General features: G+C 39.9%; 2 protein-coding genes across 2 annotated transcripts; both read right to left on the bottom strand.

The window, feature by feature from the left end:
* Positions 1 to 774: 774 nt before the first annotated feature.
* Positions 775 to 3,605, bottom strand: six7 (SIX homeobox 7; the record flags this gene model as incomplete). Its single annotated transcript, XM_080051898.1, has 3 exons — positions 775 to 979; positions 1,430 to 1,593; positions 3,198 to 3,605. The coding sequence occupies 3 exons, from the start codon at positions 3,603 to 3,605 to the stop codon at positions 775 to 777; spliced, it is 777 nt and encodes a 258-aa protein (XP_079908024.1).
* Positions 3,606 to 21,046: 17,441 nt separating this feature from the next.
* On the bottom strand, positions 21,047 to 24,438 carry b4gat1 (beta-1,4-glucuronyltransferase 1). The gene is made up of 2 exons (XM_080051706.1): positions 23,039 to 24,438; positions 21,047 to 22,786 (listed from the first exon to the last, which is right to left on the bottom strand). The coding sequence occupies exons 1-2, from the start codon at positions 24,134 to 24,136 to the stop codon at positions 22,595 to 22,597; spliced, it is 1,290 nt and encodes a 429-aa protein (XP_079907832.1). The 5' UTR covers positions 24,137 to 24,438; the 3' UTR covers positions 21,047 to 22,594.
* Between the last annotated feature and the right edge of the window lie 353 nt (positions 24,439 to 24,791).

Genomic DNA, 24,791 nt, shown 5'->3' with positions numbered 1-24,791 from the left:
TTTTTAAGGCAGTGTAATGTGTTGAATTGGTCTATCCCTATCTTTTAAAATGCACATTTGAACCGTCTGTATGACAAGATTATGGTTATAAAAATGGGCAGCATGGGCAAAGTCACGTGGTTTAAAAACAGACATCAAACTAAACGAAATGATTGAGAAATTTAATATTAATTTATAGGCTGTATGTGTTTGAAATAAGCCAATTCGATTGGTTGCATGAAACTTGCCAAAGTTAACTGAAGATAATCCAGTTCCTTAATGTGCATGTAAATGTAGTTACATATAGTAATAGCCTACTCAAGGCATTGTTCATACAAATGACTTATGTAGCTTTGACAATAACTATTAGAAAATTAACTATCGAAAGATATTTACTGAAACCAGTATCAAAACTTAAAGTATTCATATTCACATTATCTAAAGACCGTTGGCATTATTTCCATGAAGCCTTTGCCTGAGTTTTTGAAAAATTTACCCGCTCTATGTTTGTCTCTCAACAGTGCTGAGGCTTGGTCAGCGGTAAATTAGTTCACATAACAGTCAAGGTTTATGTGCCATTGTGCTTTTTCTTCAAGTGCTTATCATTCCCTTACAATGTCCACTCATGACCACTTAAAGTGGGCCCCGTCCTTGCAATAAGAACACCTCCAGTGTGTTCACAGCCACAGACAGTTCAATTGTCTTTCAGGTACAATCTGAGTCTGTATATAAAGAAGCTGCTGTCGCCTCTGCAGGGAACCAACGGATGTACGTTCTGAAGATGTGTCATTCATCTCAAGACTCGAACTCGCTGTCGCTGCTGACGGAGATCTCTGGTGTGGAGGCTCCGGTGCCCCTGCGTTCTGTGCTACTGTCACTGGCCTCGGGGCTGCCCAGGTGGCGGGGCGAAGCAGGCAACATGTGTGGGTGGTGGCGGCGCTCCAGGTGGGAGCCGTCGTGCGAGCCTTCCGAGGGCATCATGGAAGGGTCCTGCTGCATTCTGGGTAGGAGAGAGAGAGGTGAGAGAGATGAGGGTGAGGTCACACATTCGAGTCTTTTAAAAAAACATTTTTACAATACATGAGGCAAAGATGTGATGGATTCTTTAACATTACTTTGCTTTATTATGGAAGTTTATTGTCTTTAAACAGAGCATAAAGTTAGAGTTGGTGATTCTGGAGAATGCTCAATGTCAAAATCACCTGTATGTACGGTGTGTGTGCTGAAAAGAATCCAGTGTTAATTCACAGCCTAGACTCTGAGAACTGGCATGTAATCACCATAGCTAGCAACATACCAATTTATAGAGTCTATGCTGTGTATGAACACCAGATTTTATTTCACATACACACAGTACGTACAGGTAGGGAAAAGGAGATATTCACTGATTTTGACCACAATCGTTCTACAGAATGGGTAACCCCCGAATCACATGTCATTATTGAAATACCTGTTCTTTGCGGATGCAGCGCGGTCTCTTTGGCGACGGTTCTTGAACCAGTTGCCGACCTGTGTGGGTGTGAGTCCCGTGGCCTGGGCCAAGTGGCGTTTACGGGATGGGTTGGGGTAAGGGTCTTGGAGGTACCACTCTCTCAACAAACTGCGAGTTCTTTCCTGGAGAACACATAAAAACACATGGAAAATGTAGGCCACTGTGCTTCATTCAACTATCCTAATGCATGAGTTATATTATCTCCTGTTAAGCGGACATTGCAAAATACACATTATCAGACAGAAATTGCAAGTTTTGAACAGACACCATATGGCGTTTTGATATTATCCTACTAAACCACAATTTTCTCATAATTCTCATATGATGCTCAGTTTAATCGTATTAGACTGGATCAATATATGATTATAAACTACAGTAGAACTATTCATAACAATGTATATCCACTGAATCGGATCATGTTAAGGGGCTTAATAGGTTGTTGGAGAGACTGTCCCTGATGAGGTTAGGAATTAAAGATTAGCAACACTTTATCAGCAATACTTCACCCTGCCACATGAGGGAGTTCATATATAAACAACCACTGAGGAGCAAGGTGCATGTCTTCTAACATAAAATGTGTGACTAGCTAAATGTATTGATCCTGTAAGCGGACTTTTTTTTTCTTCTGGTTTTTTCACTCACTCCTCGTCGGTGAAATTGAACAAATAAGTGACATTATCATATCTTTAAGGGAAAAAAATACAATGTATTTGCTGCCAAAAGAACCACTAATGTTTACGTCACAGAATATGAACTGTTTTGTATTTTATGTTTACAAGATTCTCTTCAAATCCCAAAAGATAAGTGGTTTCAAACAGGAAAAGTCTGCAGCTCCTAATTGTAGATATTAAACTTTAATGAAACCTGTAATGAAATTAAGCTTTTCAATAAATGTTACAGCAAATAAAATAAAATAGACTGTACGATGTCGCAGTGACAATTTTAAGAAGAACGTACTAGACGTAGATTAATAAAAGGGGTCTGACACAGGCCGACTCGTTCAAAAAATAAAATAATTAAAAGAGATACGACCATTGCAAATTGAAATTGCATGAGGCCAAATTGAAAATTAGTCCGTTGTATTCACACGTGCACAAGAATCAGTGGTAAATTAATAGGTTGGACAATTTTGTGAGCCATTTTTCTGACTTTGTCTAACAGTATGTCAAAGTATGACTACTCAGAATATAGTCTCCAGACAGTATAAGTCTGATCGTGCAACAGGCCACCATGAACAAAGTAGTTTAGTAGGCTTCATGGCAGGAGGATAACGAGGGCTCTGACTATTATCATCTTAAGAGCTCAGAGACCAGGCTGACAGCAGGTTAAAAATCATAATTGGAGAGAAACTGACGATGGTCAAGTTTTCAATGTCAATTTACAATTTCATATAACCGAAAAGCGTTTTATATCATGATGTCATGGGGCACCTGATCAATTCAAATTTAGCCCAAAGACACGTGCTGTACCGGGGTCCCATTACGTCACCCTGTCACCAGCAGCCATGTGGGTTAAATCATAACACCACAACAGGTAGGCCTATCGCTATGTTTAGTCAACGTTAACTTTATTGCCAATTCTGCATTATGTGCCAGACAGACAGAGGAATCGAAAGTACGTTTTTCTTCGACCAGCAATAACGGTAATAAGTATAACATATTTATATTGGCCTACGTATATTAAAAAAGAAGAAGAAGCAATTAGTACAATGGATAAAATAGTTTACCTTAAAGCAATGCGTCTTCTGCTCGCCGTCCCAGATGGTGCGGGGCAGGGGAAACTTCTTGCGGATGCGGTACTTCTCCACGGGACCCAGGGAGCGCCCCCGCAGCCGCTCCGCCTCTCGGTAGTGCGCGTCCAGCCACAGGTCCTGGAGCTTGGCGTGAGACTCGCGGGTGAACCGGTGGCTCTGGAGGATTTGGTACAGAGCCTCAAAGTTCCCGCCGTGGAATGCGACCAGTGCTCTCGCTCTCATCACGGACTCGTGTCGGTTCAGCGCTTCGCTCGCGGAGCCCGGTACAGCGGCCGGCAGCGACCAGAGGAACCGGCCGAGGCGCTCGATGTCCCCCGTCTCCTCCAAGTTCTCGCACACCCTCGCGACCTGGTCCGGTGTGAACATCGGTAGCGGGAACATCTTGACTATAATTGCTTCTTTAGTTGCTCACCGAAGAAGTGATAAAATGTCCAAAGAGCGCATGAAGTGATGTATCCAGCCGTGCGTAAAGCGTTTGTTTTAAGACGACGGTCACTCTTGAGTGACTGACTTGAGTCTTTCCTGGTATTTGGGGGAAATGTCCCCTTCTGCTGTCTCCAGGGTTTCCCGAGTAGAGCCAAATAAAGAACGAGCACAAGGAGTCAAACTGTATTTATAGCAAGATACAATTAGCATCTCTGTGGTTGTTTTGAGAAGGATTAAAAGTCCCGGTCATTAGCCCTCTTAGTGGGGGGGTAGTGTGTTCAGAGGTGACTGGCTGATCAGCTTGTTTGGCTTAGCCTGAGGATATATTGACTGCTGGGATGACTGCAGTGAGCAAACAAGGGAGGGATAGGCTATTTAATAGGTCGGACATGGTGGAGATGGAGCCCTGCCTTTAGGAGGAGGAAGTTTGGAGTGAGATGTTCTGGCTTCAGAAAACAATTTAGGTTTTTGACAACATGCAATAATTTGCCTTTTCCACTGTCAGAAGTTTGGAAGAATACCAAAATAAGCTTCCTATGCCATACCTATTTGTGTCACCAGGGCCGGCGGTAGCCAGGGGCCAGGGTGGGCCGTGCCAACCCAATCAAATTTTTATTTATTTATTTATTTTTTTTAGGTGGAAGTCCAGACCCACTATCGGACGGACCTGTTCATTCGCTGTCCAAGAGAATGTCAAATAAAATTCAGACAATTAATTAATACTAAAGAATAAACCATTACCATGCATTGCTTCTAATTGTATTATTGGGTGGGCAGGACAGCCTGCCTCCAAGTTACTCACCCGCTTATAGTGGTCACTGGTCAGCAGAGCCGGGCCGAGGCATAAGCGAAATGAGCGGTTGCTTATGGTCCCGACTGCCAGGGGGGCCCCCCCAATTTTTTTTTAGTTTGTGTGTTTGATATCAACATCATATTATGTAAATGTAAATTATCATACAATAAAAGGAATACAATGTTTTGGTAGATAGTTAATAGCTTAATAATTTCCTATTTCCTAAAGCCTATTTCAGCCTCGTCTGTGGAAAAAAAGATAACTGGACAACAGAGTTCTTCTGCTTCGTTCCTCTCACTGCATTCAAATTAATTCATTATATTACAGAAAAATGTATGTTGTTTTTATGTCCCGTAAAAGAAAAAGAGCACCAAGCCCAAACCAGAGGACCCTGCATAATATTTTATTTCAAATTTATATTTCTATGGAAAATCCATGTGTCTTTCTTCAATAGCTTCTAATTCATCCGACCCAGTGTCTCCAAATTATTTGTTCACACAAAATTCCTCAGATTTAGCCTCTTAATTTTCCTCTCAAAGTGCACCAGATTCATGCATTTCACTTTAAAAAGGTAAAACAAAAAAATCTCCCAGGGGGGCATACCCCCGGACCCCCCTAGCAGGGTCGTGACCTCGGCTGGCTACAATTTTCACCCAGCTGGACATCGGAGGCAATAGTGGAAAGACTATATATCTATATAGTGTGTATAGTATATAGCTCTGGACTACCACCATCCAGGTTGCCCAGTCCCAAAGCTTTCTCTTCTATCAGCTCAGGCTGCCTACAGTTAATACTGCGATTAAAAAAAAAAGATACATGATGTTGTATATAATGTATATTATATGTTATTCATAAACATTTTGGAAAAAAAACATGCAAGAATCAAATCTCCCACACAGCAATACTCAAAGTTTATTTGCACATTGTGTTCTACACAATTCACAGTAAATGTGCCAAAAAGCAGACGCAGAGATCTTTCAAGGGCAAAAAAATTCTGCTCGTGCGCACGCATCTTCGGTCTCTCTGCCCAGTGTGCCCACCTAAAATTTCTACAGGCCCACCCTAATCTAACTGTCTAGAACCGGCCTGTGTGTCACCCTTTCGTTTCCACTAAGCAGTACGGTTCAGTTTGCTAACCCTAGATCTGGCTGGCAGGCAAATCCAAAAACAATGCTACCAAATTGCCAAGAAATTTTATTTTTTTGTTGTTGCATTTATTAATACTTTATTTCAAAACCACAAAGCAAAACGGTGTAATATTTACTATGCCACACACTTGGACGACACAATTAAGCCTCAGTGCCTAAGGTCATGGAAATCAGTATAGCCTATCACATTTGCCTCAACATTTGGCAGAGAGGAGACATGTCGGGACGGGACACAAAGCTGAAGCGATCTCAACCAGTTAATACCCATGTAATTAAAACAGACATGATTGCACCATAGGCTATCCTCCTGCAACCTCTCGCCAGGTCAAGCCATAATCAAAATGCCCCAAGACGTCGATGTATGGAGGAGCAACTTGAGGACAAGGAATTAATGGTCTGCTTCAAGGTTCAATCCTTCTGACCTCAGTAGCTCATTAATCAGTCTCTAAGCATCTGTCAACTGCAATGCAAACATCTTACACTTCATTTGCACATCATAGCCTAGAGAAAAAAGATTTGTCACTTTTGCGAAGCATCACCTGAATAAAGAATGATAAGTAATGGGTTATAAAATGTAAAATTTGACCTTAAAGCAACATTAAACACATCTGAAGTTAGACATGGATTAGTGCCTGGAGTACATATGAGGCTTTGCATAAAGGTTGCAGTCAGGTGAAGGATGATCTGGTTTAAAATAAGATTCAGGGGCATAAATCCGTCTAGAATTCAGATTCCAGACACGCAGCTCAGATATAAGAATATCAGGATTTGGGGATATTACATCTTGGATATGATACGTTGTTTGGGACTGTCGGTTAGTTTGTTATCAGGATGTGTTATTTTTCTTAAGGGTTAGAGTGTTATTAATTCAAATGATCTTCTAATGCTAATTTAGAATTAAAATACATACATTATTCATTCCTATGCATATTCTTTAGCAATTTGAAAAATAAATAAAATGTGAGGTCCATATGAAAAATTAAATAGGAGTAACCTTAAAGGTTTTACTGTCACGCTAGTTGCGTTTGTTACAATAAAATGTTTTCTAATTTTTTTATATTATTTGATGACCCATAGGTTGATGCTACATATCACATCTGTTCCTGAGGTAAAGTATGAGCAATAGAGTCTTCAAATTAGTTTTCATTATTTATTATTTACTTTTAATAAAGTAAGTAAGTTTTAGTTTTATCCCCAAAAAGTTTATCCGACAGCTTTTTACCTTATCAAGAATACACTTAACAGTTAAAAATAAGAATATTATTATTTACATAATATCAGATTGAATTTATTGAATGTATCTCTATATATATATAAATTATTATTTTCTAATAAAACAATTAACAACTTTTTTAAATAATTTAACTCATTTTGTAGTCTTTAATATATTTGTTTTTTATGAAATACAATTAAATCTAAATAAAATAGAAGAAAATGTCCAATCAACAGACTGAACCCATAGACATTAAATTTAGAATGACAGTGAAAAGAAGTAAATTCCCATGTTTGAGCAGCTGAAATGAGCAAATGTTTACTAGATAAATTACTTTAAGCAGTTAATCAATTATCGGAATTGTTTATTGTCTTCCAGTCAGCTAGTACACTAATCCTTTTAACAGCAGTAATGGATGAAGCTTTCAAAACTGCTCCGGTGGAGTTAAGGGCTACAGAGATCGTATAAAATTACTTTATAAGCAGCAGGCAATCATTTGATACGTGTTAGACCCTAAATCTAGATTAAAATACCAGGTGGGATTGGTGGGTTTATGGAAATGGGGGTAGGTGTGACTGTGTGTGTGTGTGTCTGTGTTTATGTCACACTCTTTGGCACAGAAGGGGAGAAATGAGCTCAGTGAAGATCATGCTTACAGTTAATCTAACCCTTCCAAGATTCAGACACTTTGCGCCACTGACCACCCCCACACACAGACACACTTACACATACACACACTCACCGTCATTACAAGAAATCGCCCAACCCAATCTGTTTAACACTTTGAGGGCAGACTGAAGCAAAATCTTCTTAAGCACTCCAAAGCCGTTATACCAGGATGGATGATAAGATGGTGATCTGAACAGATGAAGTGTGTGTTTGTATAAGGGCTGGAGGTCAGGGGGGTCTAATTACAAGGTATCTTTGTAAACTACCCTCAAGGCAATTATAATTAATTATAATTTTAGTGATTTAAATGCGTAGCTTCAAGGCCACTTAAAATATATTTTTGCCAACATGCTGCTGTAACGATACTAAGCTGCATCTGTAGCAATCTATAGGCAGACTTTTATTTTGAAAATTGATACCAGAAATTGGTGCACTAATGAAAAGACGAACTGGAACAATGTTCAAACATGGATTTAGTCCTACATGAAAAAGCCAAACTTGCTTGTAGATGTGACGTTGCTTGTGTGTCTTTTGCTGTATATCCAAATTCAGGTGGTGTATCATCTGAGAGCAGACTGGGCCGAGAGACTTTTCCCTAAATGGAGGAGACCAAAACTACTGGCACTCCGGAGCGCCTCATCAACCCATGAGGTAAAATTATTTTAAGGTTTACTCACAGGAAGTTGACCTTCGATGGTCAAGTGACTATACATTCGCTTTTCCATTACATTGTATGAGATCAACTCTACTTGCCTTTTTTGGTGTTCCACTATGTAAAAGTATCTGGTACCTACTTTTTTGGTATCTAATCCGTCAAGGTTCCTAATAAGTAGGTACAAGGTACAAAACGTTGACGTGAAACACTACAGTCCACCATGTTATGGAAAAGTAAAAAGGTACTTTTAAATATCCCTGAAACAGTCTTAATTTTCCTCTGATGATCATAAATGATATGTAAGAAGAGCAAACAATAAGTGAAAATAATGTTATTTTTATATAGTTTTTCTCAATGCCTTTGTCCAGGTACGCTCACTCAGGAACTACAGCTGGCATCGTAAAAACACTTACGGTTTTGTCCAAAGGGTTAGCTAGAATGAACACAAACGGAAAGTTCCTCGTAGCCACATTAAATATTTGTGGAATACTGTTAGTACTAGCTTTATATGCCCAAGACATACTGGGATAGGTTGCAGTCTGCTACTCAGATCAGGGTAAATGAGTAAAGAAAACTGCTGGATTATGTTATTCTACATAATTATTTCATTTAATATTAGCTTTAGTGATTTGTCTGTTATAGTGAAGTGTTCTGTCTGCCCTATTTAACTTGTAATTATACAACTCAAAACAATTTAACCTATTGGATTAAAGAGCAGACTGGAGAATATGTTAGGATGTATAATCACTTGATACCAACTACCAAATTAATACGTTAAAAACACACACACTGTCCTATTGGCTGGAACCCCACTTGGCATAATTAATTAGTAGTTTAAACAGAAGCCTCCTGCTTAAAAAGATGACCTGTTGATTTTGCCAACAGGCAAAGTGGGGGGCATGCATGTGTGTGTGTGTGTGTGTGTGTGTGTGTGTGTGTGTGTGTGTGTGTGTGTGTGTGTGTGTGTGTGTGTGTGTGTGTGTGTGTGTGTGTGTGTGTGTGTGTGTGTGTGTGTGTGTGTGTGTGGAATGGGGGGTATTACCATGCTGTATAAATCCACACCAAGCACAATTAACAAGCAATTGGGAGGAGAAGTAATTAGTATTATCTGCTTATCACCGTCAACCCCTACTCTCAGGAAAATGGGTTAAAAAATACACAATGACAGACACTCACGCAGAAACACACACACACACACACACACACACACACACACACACACACACACACACACACACACACACACACACACACACACACACACTAATTCCCCCCAGGCAAATGTGTATGGGCTAATTACAAGCTCATTTGCAACTCAAAAGCAGTATCCTCTCAGACAGGTCTACCCCTCTGCGTCCTCCCCTCCCCTCCCCTCGTCACCAACATAAGTGTGTGTTAGCTTTACCTCTTGGGCCACGCTGGGGGCACTCGCCAAACAAACGACAGAAACCGCATCCCCACTAGTCGCTATGGGGTGTGAGGAGGAAAAGAGATCTCTTGATTCAATAGACAGGGCGGTGCAAAGTCAATTTGATCTGCATTTTCAGCAACAAAAAAAAACTAACAATTTAATTAAAACTTTGAAATCTAAATAGATATTGCAATTGGAGCTGTAGCATCTCTCCACTGTTGATAACACACTCCTAAGTTTTTGGCCTATGACTATTATAATTATAACACTCTGGGCTAAAACTGTTAATCATTTTCTTTATCAATTCATATACTGATATATTTCCTCATCAATGTTTCTTTTTTTTAATTTTAAAGGCTTGTGAAAAGAAATTTTCCAGAGCCCACGTTTAGAACATTTTAATTATTTGTTTTACCCCACCAACAGTCCAAATCCAAGAGGTTAAATAATATTACTAAAAGAAAACCAGCAAATATTGACTTTGAGAAGAAGGAACTGTTACATTTTTTGGGCCATTTGGCTTAAAACGGTCTTTAATTATCTTCAAAATTAATGGGGAAAGGTACACAAAACTTCATTATACAAACTTCACCTTCCTTCAACATGTTCAGCCCAGTCAGGAAATTAATACTTATATTCAAGATTTTTATTAAATTCATAGCTATATACATTTTAAATGGGTTATGAAAAATTAGGCCCCATTCAAATTAATGGGAAAGTTTCAAAACACAATATCTATTTACCCAGGGGGCAAATTGGTTTAACAAACATGTTGTAAAAGGTTGGGTATTAAAGGATTTTCTTCAAACTTTGCACAAATATAGACTCTGACTTAAAGATGAACTAATTAGATTTTGGAGGTCAGGGTTCAAGGCCACTGTGACCCTGACTATTGTGAACGGAATATCTCAGGAACGATTTTAAGGATTTTTTTCAAACTTTGCACAAATATCCACTCTGTTTTAGTGATGACCTGATAAGATTTTGGAGGTCAAAGTTCAAGATCACTGTGACCTTAAGCAAAATTAACACAATATTTCAAGATCAGTCAATTAATAATTCCAGCTAGAAACTCCACTGAAACTTGTAAATATTTCAAATTTTTCATACATTGTATTATTCAACTAATCAATTGCATTCATACTATTAGACCTTTTCAAAGTTGTCCAAGTCTTCATACTCATTCAGCTTTTCAGTAAACTTTTTTAAATTCATAAGAATTCAATTGTTTTTCGTACATCATCTAACCCCAAGAGCTTTCTGTCCAGGTTATATCTTATAGTTTAAAAGAGAAGCAGATCAAGTTATAATGACGTCATATCAAGTGCATTCAAGAAATAATTTTTTTTCTTCAAGGCTTTTTCAAAAAAATATCAGGGGCCTCATTTATCAACAGTGCGTAGAAAAGGTTCTAAATTCACTCTTACGAATGAAATTTAGTATGTGCTTAAAGGCCTACTTCACCGGTTGGAATATGAAGGTGTATTGAACTCGGAGATCCTATGAAGTATAAATATGCAAAAAAAAATTAAATCGGATCATCCTAGCCTGAGAAAAGGCAGAAAGAGTGTTTTATGGTCTCACTGTCTAACCCTACATTTCTCTTTCGGTGACATCACAGAATCAATCAGAGCTGTGCTTAAATTTACACACAATCCTAAATCTAAGTACATTTTGGTAAATCCCATACTTTGCGTTGCAATGTTCTTACGCCCTCCTTACACACAGATTTGTGCGTAAGTACGGTTGATAAATGAGGCCCCAGGAGCCCAGACAGAGATTCTTAAAAGTCTCAAAAGCTGTGTGACTGTGCCCAAGTTCCTGACATTATAGCGTTACCGGAGAAATCCCCTTTGAGGGAATTAATAAGTGAGTCAGAGCAGCAATCTCCTTTTACACTTCAAGTTGTGAAGTGCCAAGTTGTCTGGAGATTATTTGTGTAATAAGTCGTACTGTCCAGGTATTGTTAACTGGTACATTACGTTGTTGTTGCCTCTGGTAAAGTAAACCACACACCTAATAGCATTATGTTCGCTGTGGACCGATCAGCTTACCACAAGCGCACAAATAGCTGCCAAACTTCAATTTAAGCCTTCAAAAAATAGCCTGGCAACACTGATCGCTCTGGATTGTTTGTTTTCTGGTTTGCTGATTGTGGTCATAGAGCTATGATACACTTATGTGCTCCAGTAGCCACCAACTCACCTCATGTGTCCAGTATTTGCTATATAAATCAAGCATCCTCTCTGGCCACTGTAGGTTAAGTAAGCTAAAAACTATAATTTATTTAGATTGTTAGTATCGTAGATTTGATCTTATAAAAATGATTTGAACATGAAAGCTTTTTTCATATCTGATTTGTTACTCATTATCTGCACTTTTATTGGTTTCGGCTGCTCTTATTGGTATATTAAATTATTCGGTAATGCTTTGATTATTGTTTTATTTTTTTACATTTTAACTTCAAACTGGTTTTCTGACTGTAACAACACGACCAGAGCAGCTTGAACATACAAAAGCAAACTAGGACTGGGTATTGGCAAGGACTTTGTGATACAATAGGCATTCCGATACATTGCGATATGATCTGTATTACGATATATAGGAAATATTCGTCTTGGTATTCGGAAGGGGCCGCTCTAATGTTGTCGTCCGAGTCGGCCATGCTACTTCCAGTTTTCAAATATAACGATGTATTGCTGTATAGTTTTTTTTAGCACAGCCCTACTGCAAACTATGCATGAATACTTTAATTTCGCAGTAATATTCCAAATGAACACACAGTTTTTTTTAAACAATACATAGTGCCATATTTAAAACAACTAAAAGGCATTATTTGTAATATCATGTAAACCCTTCATGTAAACACAATTGTTTAAAAAAAAATTGCCTTATATTCGTATCAAAGAGTTTGCCGCCTCTTCCACGGCTTCCTTCCACCATCATATGCAACAGGTGTTACTGGAGTTGTTTAGGAATCCTGAGGGACTTATTCTTATCTCGTTAATTCCTGCTTTGGTTACTTACGTCCCCCTGATCCTCTCTGGTCGGGCCTGGCCCAGCCCGGCACATCCTCGCTCTCTGTGACGCTGCCGAGGCCTCAACAGAAATGCCGCTTATAGCTGTCAGCCGTCAAACATCATTGAAAAGATCAGTCTTCAAAAGGATATGGTATGGGATGGCGGGAACATGGGATTGTAAAATAGGGGTCTGCATGGGCGTACCATTTGATTTTGGTCATGAGGGCATGGGCTGCGAAGCACGGGTCAGGGGTCGCGTGTTCCTGATTTGTTGTTGGACATTAGCTACTTGAATGCACTTTGGTGGTTCTTTATCAAACAATACTTTATTTGATATTATTTTAATGAAATTGAGGATTTATTATCCCATTGGCTCAAGTATGCTGGTAATATGTTAGTTAAAGCAAAAAGCAAATCAATGTTTTTTTTATTTATTATTATTATTTATTTATTTATTTATTTATTACAGTTTCTATACAAGATTTCAATATATTTTCTCCTTGTGTGCTAACAGAGGAAATGATACAAGACTAAGACAATCATAGGGGAATTGTTTTAATTGTGTGGAGCTGTGAGCAGCTAGTGTTGGTTGTCACTATAGTGTAATATTGTGTACTAATAGTTAAATTAGTCTGCAGTATAATTACATTAATATTTTCTGCTATTAATCACCAATTATCTCATTGACATCAACAGGTTTTAGATGCTTATCCATCTCCAACTACATGACAGAAGGAAAATAAACAAAAAAAGTAGTGAAAACAAATACAGCCACACTCACTACTATCTTACATTGATTTTTACTTTACTTTGATACAATTGTTGAAAGCTCAATTAAAAATGTAATCTGCCATATTAATCCCACTTAATCTCCTGTATTACATTTGATATTTTACCGTGAGGAAGTGGTCAGCCACGTTTGGTGGTATTGGTGCTTGTTTATAGTCAAATCAGTTACCTTGAATATTTGGTGCTACTTTTTATAATCAATATAAGGAGAAAGAAAAGAAAATCCAATCGTTAATCGTAGCAGATGAAAGGCAGGATATCACTGTAACTGTTGATAGAGTGTTGGCATAAACCCAGTGGGTTGTGCAAACAAAGGGTAATTGTATCATAGCTTCCATCATCTGCTACTATGTTTATTGTGATAAATTAGGTCTCGCATTAGTGCGATCGATCGATGACACAATGACCACAGCGGCCACTGGAATTGTGCTGTTATGATGTTAAGGTGCATGGCTTTGTGCCGCACAGCATGGCAATGTTTATATTTACGCAATGCATAATGAATTTTAGTGCTCACTCACCTGTGTGTCTGTGTATATTTATATCTATATGTTTACAGTCCATGGCTGGGTGCGTGGGACAGCCGGGGTGGGAGGCTAAGAGCTTGGTGAGAAGGATTACCTCTATCTGTTAGGCCTCCTTTTCTCTCTCCCAGGCAGTGTCACGTCTCATTACTTCTGTCCCTGAGGCAGGATAGTCTGGCTTTAGCGGGATACATTTAAAGTGCGGGCAGCCTGCACGTCTAAAAGCACCCGGTTTAGACACAGAGTGATACTTGTGCCCTTCACTTGAGAGGATTTTTCTTGCAGTAAGCAGACAGGTAAACTTCTCCCAAAGCTGGCATTGATGGCAGTTAAGCCCTCACTTGTTTAAGTGAAACGGATGGCTGCGTCTCCGAGAGAGAGAGACGGTCTCAGTGTGTGCTGACAATCTGTTGTGATCGTTTCATCAAGATAGACTGTTTCTCAATGTTTCCAGTTGACCTGCCTTTATTTAACAAGTAACTCCACACGTGTCACATGTGTGAAGCAGAACGGTTATGAAGGAAGAAAATAAGCCGTAAGGGCAGGAATCTGCTTTGTTTATATAATTAGTCAATTTAATAATTCAGTGGTTCGGTCTTCTTTAACCTGTAATATCATTATAAATTCAGCTTCTTTAGTTTTTCTTACCAGTGTTTGAAATGCCATTGGAAACAACAAGTCATTTGATAATATCAAATTGGTCACTTGGGAATTCGGAACGGCCTTTTTTTATTTATTTTTTATTTTTGAAACATTTTTAGAAGAAACGATTTATTTATCAATCCATAAAATAATAGCAGCTCTTACCTGGGACTTCAGTCCACAGAGTAAAATATGAAACTACATTTCTCCCTCTTTGAAAAGTAATTTTTTTTAATACGAAAAGAACTGAGTAATGGAACCTTATTTATGCTTAAATTAAGTCGATGACAGATAACTGAAAACTATTTAATCAATCATTTAAGTAAATTGTCAAAAAAAATACCAAACTTTCAGCATCAATCTTCTCGATGTGACTTTTAGCTGCTCGTCTCTGTTTAATCATTATAAAGTGTAAAGTGTTATAAAGTATATTATGTTTTGGTTTGGACTGTTGGTCAGAACAAATAAGTGACTGACATTCAAGAATAGGATAAACCATTTACTGATTAATAAAATAAATAATAAAGATTTTTACCTCGCCAGCCAACACCAGACTTCAGTCAAGTTCTCAAGTAAGGTTTCCACCTATATAAACTGATTTATTTTACGTACATAAAAAAAAAACAAAAAAAAAAACCCACTCTTATATTATTTTTTTCTTTCATTTATTTATTGGATTTGTTCATTTTTCACACACAAAAAAAAAATAAAAAATAAGCATTCACACAAAAATGCATACAAATTATATACAAAAAGACAAAACAAAAAACAAAACAAGCAGTGACCAAACAGCGCAAGGAACACAAATAAACAGTCAAAAGAAAAGAAAAAAGAAAAAAAGGGGGGGGGGGGGTTCAGTTTTGGGCCAGGGTTGATAGTGAATTGAAATAAGTTATAAAATAAGACAATTTTTTTGTGAATTTGTCAGTGCAGCCTTTCACTGTTAATTTAATTTTCTCAAATTTAAAAAGAAACATAATATCTTGGAGCCAGATTTGAATTGATGGGGGATTAGGGGATTTCCACATAAGTAAAATACGGCGTCTTGCCAGAAGGGAAGTAAAGGCTAATGTTTCTGATTGTAAGGCTGTGATATGGGGTTGTTGAGATGGGGTTCCAAATATTGCAATAAAGGGGTCTGTTTTAATTTGGGCTCCTAGAACCTTTGTCATGGTCATAAAAAAGTAATTCAACTCACTTTTTGCAGACATTTTCCATAGTCAAGAAGAACTTTATTGTCATTCTAACCATGCAGCAAACCTGTGCAGTGCAGAATAAAACAGTGTCTCTACAGGGCAGTGCAATTTCAAGAGTAACAAAAACAAAGCAAAATAGGCATAAATATACAAAAAGAAAGCAATATCACAACAAAGGAGACCTAATGAGCAAACATACGCCAAAGACAGTCAGCAGGACAAATGTAAAAAGTGTTACAGAGCTGCTGAAACACACTGACATTCCACTCTAGTGAGGCGAATACACCATTGTGTAATTGTAGTCTGTTTCTAAAGTAGTCACCTGAAATAATATAAACTAAATCCCGTTTGAGACACTTCAGTTAACAAATCTTTTATTCAATCATTGTAAAGATCTCTTCAACGTCTCTCTAAAGCATTCGGCCTAATCACTTGCAAATCCTTCCAGTCAAGTGGCTCATTATGAGAAATCACTGTTGTTAAACAGAGTGGCGTAAAGATCCATATAGATCCGTTCTCTTGAAAAGTGCTGTTAAACATGCTACAGGGGACACACAACCTATTAATTCTGAACCCACAATTTGTAAATTTCAGTATAGGTCATTGACTGCTTCATCTCCCTGCCCTTCACTGACCAAGAATGGGCCTGTATGTCCAAAACGTATATATTTTGACCCCTTGCTCTCGTTGGCCTCACACCCCCCTCTCGAAGAACACCCCTCCCCACCTCCTCCTACTCATCTCGCCCTCCAGCTGGTTCCCTGTCCCGTCCAGAAGCCATAGAGCTGTCTTGGCCTTAGCAGGGCGGCTAATCTAGATGGTGGGAGGCCTCCCTCCTGCTAGCGTACTCAAGAGAGGGGGCAGCCCTAATTGCTTATGTCATAAAGCTCTCTGACCCAGATAAGCCTCCACTCCCCAAAGCTGTCGATGTAAGACCCCACTTAACATCACCAAATCTGCCTCCCCTGATCCACACAAGCCACCCCCGCCTAACCTTTCTACACCTCATATTAACACCCAGGAAGAAAATGAGCACTTTAGATAGACGAAAAATCTTTGTAAAATAGTAACATTTATTGTCAGGTGAATACCAACACTCAGTTCACCCTGCACAATTGTGCAGCTCCTCTTTTTTAAGTAGATGAGTGACATATTTATTTTATTTTATTGAAGATATTAAATTTATATTTTTTAAGATGCCTTTTACTTAAGCCTTGTGTCTTCTGAGGGGTGCGGTCTGGTGCAGTGCAGCTCGGCATGCATTAATTTGTGGTACATTGTCAAAAGTGGGAAAGGGTACCAAAATAAGCGAACCTGACCACACTTATTTTTGTCACCCTTCCTTTTGGGTACCAAACCGTCCGAAAGGGTCCCACAAGGGTGGAGCTACACACTCCAGTCCATTGATTGGTCGAGAAAATCGTTATTTCCTCGCTAGAAGATAAATTGCTGTGTGCAGTCACTTCGGATTGAAGAGTGTACAGAGAAAAAGGAAGGTTCACAGCTCTTACGTTTATTGTGTGGCATTTTTCTTCTAAATTAAATTAAATTAATCAGCGGGCTATACAGAGTCCTGCTGGTACAATGTCACAGAAGTGTTACTCAACTGCCGCAACCCATTTACTTTTAAAGTCTGACCCTCTTTTAAGGCCAGGACACACCAGCCCGATAATCGCCGTCGTCAAAAAAAAAGACGAATCTGTTTGGTGTGTGCCGTGACGTCGGCCGACGTAGAGGTCGTCGGGCTTGTTTTGAGCCTGTCGGCCGCCGATTGAACTTGTTCAATCGGCGGCCGACCGTCTTTCATTTGGAGCAATTTGATTGGTGGAGGGCTAGCGAATCAGTGAAGCCCGGAAGTGAGGCGGGTAGCACAAACAGCTAACAACAGCTAGCCATCGTTTTAATGTGTTTGTTCGTTTCGTTTTGAGAGTACTCACATGCATCAACCCTTGTTGACTGCTCGACACCATGCTCGACACTCTCTGCTAAAAATTGTGCTCTTATGGTCCATAAATATAAATACGTATTTCTATCTATGTTTATGCTCTAGAGAGATGTCCAATCATTTCCGGCTTTCGTATTTTTTCGGGCCACAATACAGATTAGCGCCGCCTGCTGTTGTGGAGACATTACGTCCCGCGAGCGTACGGAAAATAAACAGTCGTCTCGGTGTGTTCTTTAGCAGCGACGGGAAGCTGGAGCTTCCTGAAACGGCCGACTCCATTTTTTTTGACGACGGCGATTATCGGGCTGGTGTGTCCTGGCCTTTATATACAGTCTATGGGTCAGGTCTGACCGCGGCCTACCAAGTAAGGGTGCTGTTGGCAGTGAAAACACAAGCCAGACCTAGAACTAATGTTCCGAACAGAACTTTGCTCCTCTGTGGCTTTATATTCTCTATGTTCATTGTGTACACACTCTGACCACAGCAAATTCCTTGTATACTTTTGTGAACAGTGTATTTAAACAGTTGTATGTTGCAAGTGAATTATTATTTGTATTCCTACATACAGTATCTCACAAAAGTGAGTACACCCCTAACATTTCTTCAAATATTTCATTATATCTTTCCATGCGACAACACTGAGTAAATGACACTTTGATACAATGTCAAGTAGTCAGTGTACAGCTTGTGTAACAGTGTAAATTTACTGTCCCCTCAAAATAACTCGACACACACCCATTAATGTCTAAACTGTTGGCAACAAAAGTGAGTACACCCCTAAGAAAAAATGTCCAAATTGGGCCCAAAGTGTCAATATTTTGTTTTGCCATCATTATTTTCCAGCACTGCCTTAACCCTCTTGGGCATGTAGTTCACTAGAGCTTCACAGGTTGCAACTGGAACCCTCTTCTACCCATTCATGACGACATCAAGGAGCTGGTGGATATTAGAGTCCTTGCGCTCCTCCATCTCCCGTTTGAGGATGCCCCAAAGATGCTCAATAGGGTTTAAGACTGGAGACATGCTTGGCCAGTCCATAACCTTTACCCTCAGCTTCTTTAGCAAGCCAGTGGTCGTTCGGAGGGGTGTTTGGGGTCGTTATCATGTTGCAGTACTGCCCTGCGGCCCAGTTTATGAAGGGAGAGGATCATGCTCTGCTTCAGTATGTCACAGTACATGTTAGAATTCAATGAACTGTAGATCCCCAGTGCTGGCAGCACTCATGCAGCCCCAGACCATGACACTCCAACCACCATGCTTGACTCTAGGCAAGACACACTTGTCTTTGTACTCCTCACCTGGTTGCCGCTCCACACTCTTAACACCATCTGAATCAAAAAAAATTATTTTGGTCTCATCAGACCACAGGACATGGTTGCAGTAATCCATGTCCGTAGTCTGTTTGTCTTCAGCAAACTTTTTGTGGGGTTTCTTGTGCATCATCTTTAGAATAGGCGTTCTTCTGGGACGACAGCCATGCAGACCAGTATGATGCAGAGTGCGGCGTATGGTCTGAGCACTGACATGCCCTTCAGCAATGCTGGCAGCACTCATACGTCTATTTTCCAAAGCCAACGTCTGTGTACGACGCTGACCACGTGCACTCAACCTTCGTAAACTGGGCCGCAGGGTGGTATTGCAACATGATAACGACCCCAAACACACCTCCAAGACGACCAGTGGCTTGCTAAAAAAGCTGAGGGTAAAGGTTATGGTCTGGCCAAGCATGTCTCCAGACCTAAACCCTATTGAGCATCTTTGGGGCATCCTCAAACAGAAGGTGGAGGAGCGCAAGGTCTTTAATATCCACCAGCTCTGTGATGCTGTCATAAATGGGTGGAAGAGGGTTCCAGTTGCAACCTGTGAAGCTCTAGTGAACTACATGCCCAAGAGGGTTAAGGCAGTGCTGGAAAATAATGATGGCAAAACAAAATATTTACACTTTGGGCCCAATTTGGACATTTTTTCTAAGGGGTGTACTCACTTTTGTTGCCAGCAGTTTAGACATTAATGGCTGTGTGTCGAGTTATTTTGAGGGGACAGTAAATTTACACTGTTATACAAGCTGTACACTGACTACTTTACATTGTATCAAAGTGTCATTTATTCAGTGTTGTCCCATGGAAAGATATTAAGAAAAATGTGAAGAAATGTGAGGGGTGTACTCACTTTTGTGAGATACTGTATACCATGTAAGAAAAGGTTTCCTTGTTAATCAAAAGAGGCAGGTGGAAGACCTTAGTATAGTTAAGGCTTGCTTATAAGTCAGAAAATGAGCGCATCTTTGAAGAGGAAGGCGTGATAATTTGACCAGAAAGCAAAAGTGCCAGATAATTGATTGGGTGGATGATGATCAGGTATGCCTAATGAAAGGCCATTTAAGTACAGAGCATAACGTTGCGTGCTAGTTAGCTCTCGTGTGCCTGGTTCATTATTGAGCCCGTTAATGAAGGCTTAACCACAAAATGCCACAGTGCGTTGGACTTGCCTTGTCAAGTGCTGAATGTCACACATGCTCTACTCTACTAACAGATGGCCACCTCACCGATCAATACTTGGGCGTCTTTAAATGTTACACAAATGTTGGTTTTAAAATTTCCTACGCCAACTTTCTAAAAGTGCCTTTTGTCGCATTAAATTAGATACAATTGGAAGTCATTGTTCTTCAGAAATATTAGCCAGTTACTGTTGCCATTATGGAAGTACCTCAGTATCATATCAAAAAAAGAGTCATACTTTAAGCTCATTGAAGTCTACTTTGATACAGATCTTAATTACTAAATAGGAGCTTTTAATTGGATGCTGGCCTGTGTCACCCTTTAATCAACCTTCACATGCTATTTGTGCAGTGATGCCTTTAAACCCCCATCTAAGCCAGGTTACACCACAGGTTCACGTCAACTGTGTCAAGTACTTGGTGAACGATACACCTCTACTATGTAACTGTCGTCTTCTGACCATGAATGACCCCGGTACAAAAAAATTAAATAACTAGAACTTACAAAACTTGAGACACAATTCAAGCTCAAATGAATGAAATCCGTATTGTGTTTGTTAGGAATGTCTAGAGGAGGCATTATACGCTGCTATACTTGGCTCGTTTTGCCCTCAAGCTTCTTCATCATTACAAATCCCTATGGAGAAGTCAGTGAATTGATTGAATTTATGCATTTCCAAGTACTAGAAAGAGCTTTCTGATGACTGAGAATGTTATTCGGTAGTTGTAACAACGGACCGTATTTTGTGTTTACAAAATGAGTGACAGTAAGGTCTCAAATAAAAGTCATCCAGTAGGTTTAATAAAATGTTCCATCAATACAAATCATTAGATTTTGTCAAGACAAAAGAAAAAAATAAATACTTACAATAAATGCATTTTGAATAAGGGAAAATACACATGTAAAATAATGCACTGCACCACACTATCAAACAAGGTCAAAAATACAGAATAAAATTAATTTCGTAGTGGTTGTATAAGAAAAACGTTCCACACCAAACATAATCTTTTGCTAAATTCGCACCAAAAATAATTTTGTGCTACAGTTTTCCTGCTTGGGGTCATTTCAGAAAAAACTATTCCAAGTAAAGGAAAACATTTTCACAATAAATATATAATGAACACTTCAAGTGAGGAATAAAAACCATTAAAACCTATCCAAAATCAACAACCACAAAACAACTTAACACTTAAAACATATTTTGTTTATGTATATGTTGCAGTACTTATGCATGTTCACTAAACAGATATGAGAAGAGTGGTGGTCAAGGTTTAATACTGTATGTAGCAGTAGGTAACAGAATAATGTAGAAGATCCTTAATTAGCTATTTTGTGGTTAAGATTTTGATGCAATATGAAATATTATGCAATATTTATCTCTATACCCACTCACTATGCTACATTCCTACCTGTAAGCCTCTAACTGACTACCAGAGCCAGATCCTCATTGTTATAATACAGTAGTTTTCCACAGACTTGAAAAAATTATAGTGTTGATTCTATGTAAAGTTTCTCAGTGCTTTGTTGTTCTTATGAGTAATGTCTTCTTCATACAGTTTGCGGCTATAACAAGCGCTCCCAACATGTCTAAAATGTGCCAACAGTATTGGCACCGAGTGAATACACATACCCCTCGGCTCCAAACCGCTCTGATGTTGTGTGATCCCTGTGTTCTGCTTTAGTGTTTCTAATGCTCACTTCAGGCTGAAATATATAATAAGTTGCAACACTGCACTCAACACTCAAAGGCCTATTGCCATCTGGTGGTCAAACCATGTCATTGATTGGCACAACATTTCAAAACAGACCTCAGTTAGGGATGGTTTCCCATTATACTGAAAAGTAGTACTTCCTTAACCTGATAATCTTCTCTCTATTATTGTTAATGAATAGCTGAAAATATAAAAAATATGTCTGAAACCAGACAAGACTTTCCTGGACACATAATTTAGATGTTTACCCTGGCTGCTACATTATGATGATTGTGCCCCGTATCTTTGTATTAGCCAGTCAGAAAGCTGGTACTTTTCTATCTATGTATCTCTAGCATCACTATTTACAGACTTGTTCTCATACAGCCATTTATTTTGCCATATAAATATGTTTTTAAACGTGACATGACTTTGAGGAACAAGGCAATCTTTGATCAGCTTTCATGAAATGTAGAACCAGGAACTTCATGTTACATACTTGATATCTCTCTGAGTGGATATGTAGAGACTGTCTCTGTCACATTTGTGTGTCTATTTTTTGTGGCTGGACAAGCTCAAAAACATTTTTAATATAGCAATTGTACGAACGCTCTCAGAAATTCCCAGAAAACAGCTGTTCATTTTCAGAGGGTCTTGAAATGAAAAACTACGAGTTTGATTAGATAATACTTTTGGGCCAAGAGAGCCTGACCTTCAGCAAAACAATTATTCCATAGTCCTAATCTTGTTTCAGCATCGTCGATCAGATGAAGGGTATTTGGTTTTCAGGCCTTCTTTGAAGTTGCGGAACAGAACCCGGTTGCGTTTGTTCTCGTCGTCCTTCCGGGCGTGGAACTCCCCCTGGATCTTGAAGCCTCGATGAACCACAAAGGCTGAACTCAGCACAGAGAACCTGTATCCGGCCACATGGAGCTCGCAGGCCTGGGGGGAGATGGAAAGACAGGGTGAGAGAAGGCAGACATGGGTTTTAGAAGGGGGTAATCAAGATGATGGCGTATGTGTCAGAGGCATTGAAATTAGCTAATTGAAAAATATATATTGTTTTTTACTCATACCTTGCTAAATTAAGTTACCTTCCCCTGTTTAACAACTATAGTTGTCTGTTAATGAATCTGCAACACTGAAAGTGCCTCAGGAAAAAAAAACTGTTACAAAGGTAAACATTTTACAAACCTGACTGATTCTGTTAAAGCCATATTGCTTGAAGTTCTCATCATAGAGGGGCACAGTGCGGGGCCCGATGTAGAAAGGCTCCCAGGGGTCCACCCATGTGAGTGTGTAGGCCACTTCCAGGGTACCCGTCTCTCTCACGTGGCTGTTAACCCAGCGGGAGTAGTTAGTTGGGGCTTGACAGCGCGGACACAGCTCCTCATAAAACGGCCGGACCTCACCCACCTGGTAGAGCTGAACCAACTCTGACTTGGTGCCAGGCAGCTTCCGGGCGTGGCGAATCTCAAAGGCGGGCAAGACAAATACCTCGTCACTCGCTGCCTCACGCTTCATAATCATAGACAGGAAATGCTGGTGCAAGTCCACACTTGGCATCATGTCCATGTCAATGACCAGGACGTAGTTGGACTCTGTGCCGCCGCGGGCTACGTTACGGAGAAGGTTGTTGGGGTAGGAGATGTTTCCATCGATGGCATAGTTCTTGTATTTGTCCCGGTGGGTCTCCAGTCTGGCAAACACAGAAGCACAGTCCTCCAGCCCTGCAAAATGCTCACGGTCCTGTTCAGGGAAACTGGCCATCTCTCCTGAAAGGCAGACCAGGTGGAAGTCCACCAGGGCTTGAATCTGTGGGCAGAAGAAGCTGAGTGCGTAGACCAGAGCGGTGGAAAACTTGACATCTTGCCCGTGTGCGAATATGGCGACAGAAAGAGGGTTTTTCCATCTTTCCAGAAGAGATTCCAGGTGGTGAAGGTTGTTAATGGTTGTGTGTGTGGCCAAAGCCAAGACATTGGACCCAGGGTCGGATCCTGGTTTATTGTTAGTGGTATAATCACTTTTAATCAAGTTTTTGTACACCCGGTACTGACCACTGTGGTCAAAGATCCCACCAGTAGACAGTGAGTACCTCAGGCGTTCCTTGCGAGAGTTTTTCTCTGGGTGCGCATTTTTCTTGGAGACTCCAAAGAGCTCGGAGTATCGGTAACGCTGCTGCTTACCGTGAAACTTGGATAAGAAGGACAGGTAAATGAGCTGCAGCAGCGCCACTATCAGCAGAGCACTCAGCACCACTTTGAAGGCAGAACATTTCTTTGAGAGATGCATTCCAGAGAAACTGCAAACTGGACAATTACAGAACACAAAGCGGGTCCAAGCACCAGAGCAGGCTCCCGTTCCTTTGACGGCTAGCTATTTCTGTCCCAGCTAACATAACATGCATAGCTAATAGCCTACAGTGCTAACACAGCAGCCAATACGGACGGAAATACTTAACTTCTCGATTGCATATTTTGCTGGTTAGTGGCAACGCTGCCCCAGATTTTCAAACGGCTCTCAACAGCATCAATACAATGACAAAAACGAGTGATCTCCATCAAAACACACAGTTGTTTCCACTGCTGCTGCTGGCTGCGACAGCGGCGCATGTCTATACGTATATTACCGTAATGTCAGGAGCAAAGGAGACCCCCAATCTGGTCCCGGGGCAATGTTAGCTGTTAGCTGTTAGCTTAGCTGGTGCTAACGGTCACGTGTGACAATAAACGTAATCGTTTGGTTGTCAAAATGAAAAACAACTCATTTATGGAGGGATTGTTTGTATGATATAAAATTGTTTTTGTATAGATACAGGAGTCCATGGGACGAGGTGGCCGAGTGGTTAAGGCGATGGACTGCTAATCCATTGTGCTCTGCACGCGTGGGTTCGAATCCCATCCTCGTCGAAATGTATTTTTCTTTGTACAAAAATAATCAGGATTAA

The sequence above is a fragment of the Ammodytes marinus genome (assembly GCF_949987685.1).
Source record: "Ammodytes marinus genome assembly, chromosome: 23".
Taxonomy (NCBI): domain Eukaryota; kingdom Metazoa; phylum Chordata; class Actinopteri; order Uranoscopiformes; family Ammodytidae; genus Ammodytes; species Ammodytes marinus.
Note: the sequence above shows the minus strand (reverse complement) of the source record. Positions and strands in the feature narration are given on the sequence as shown.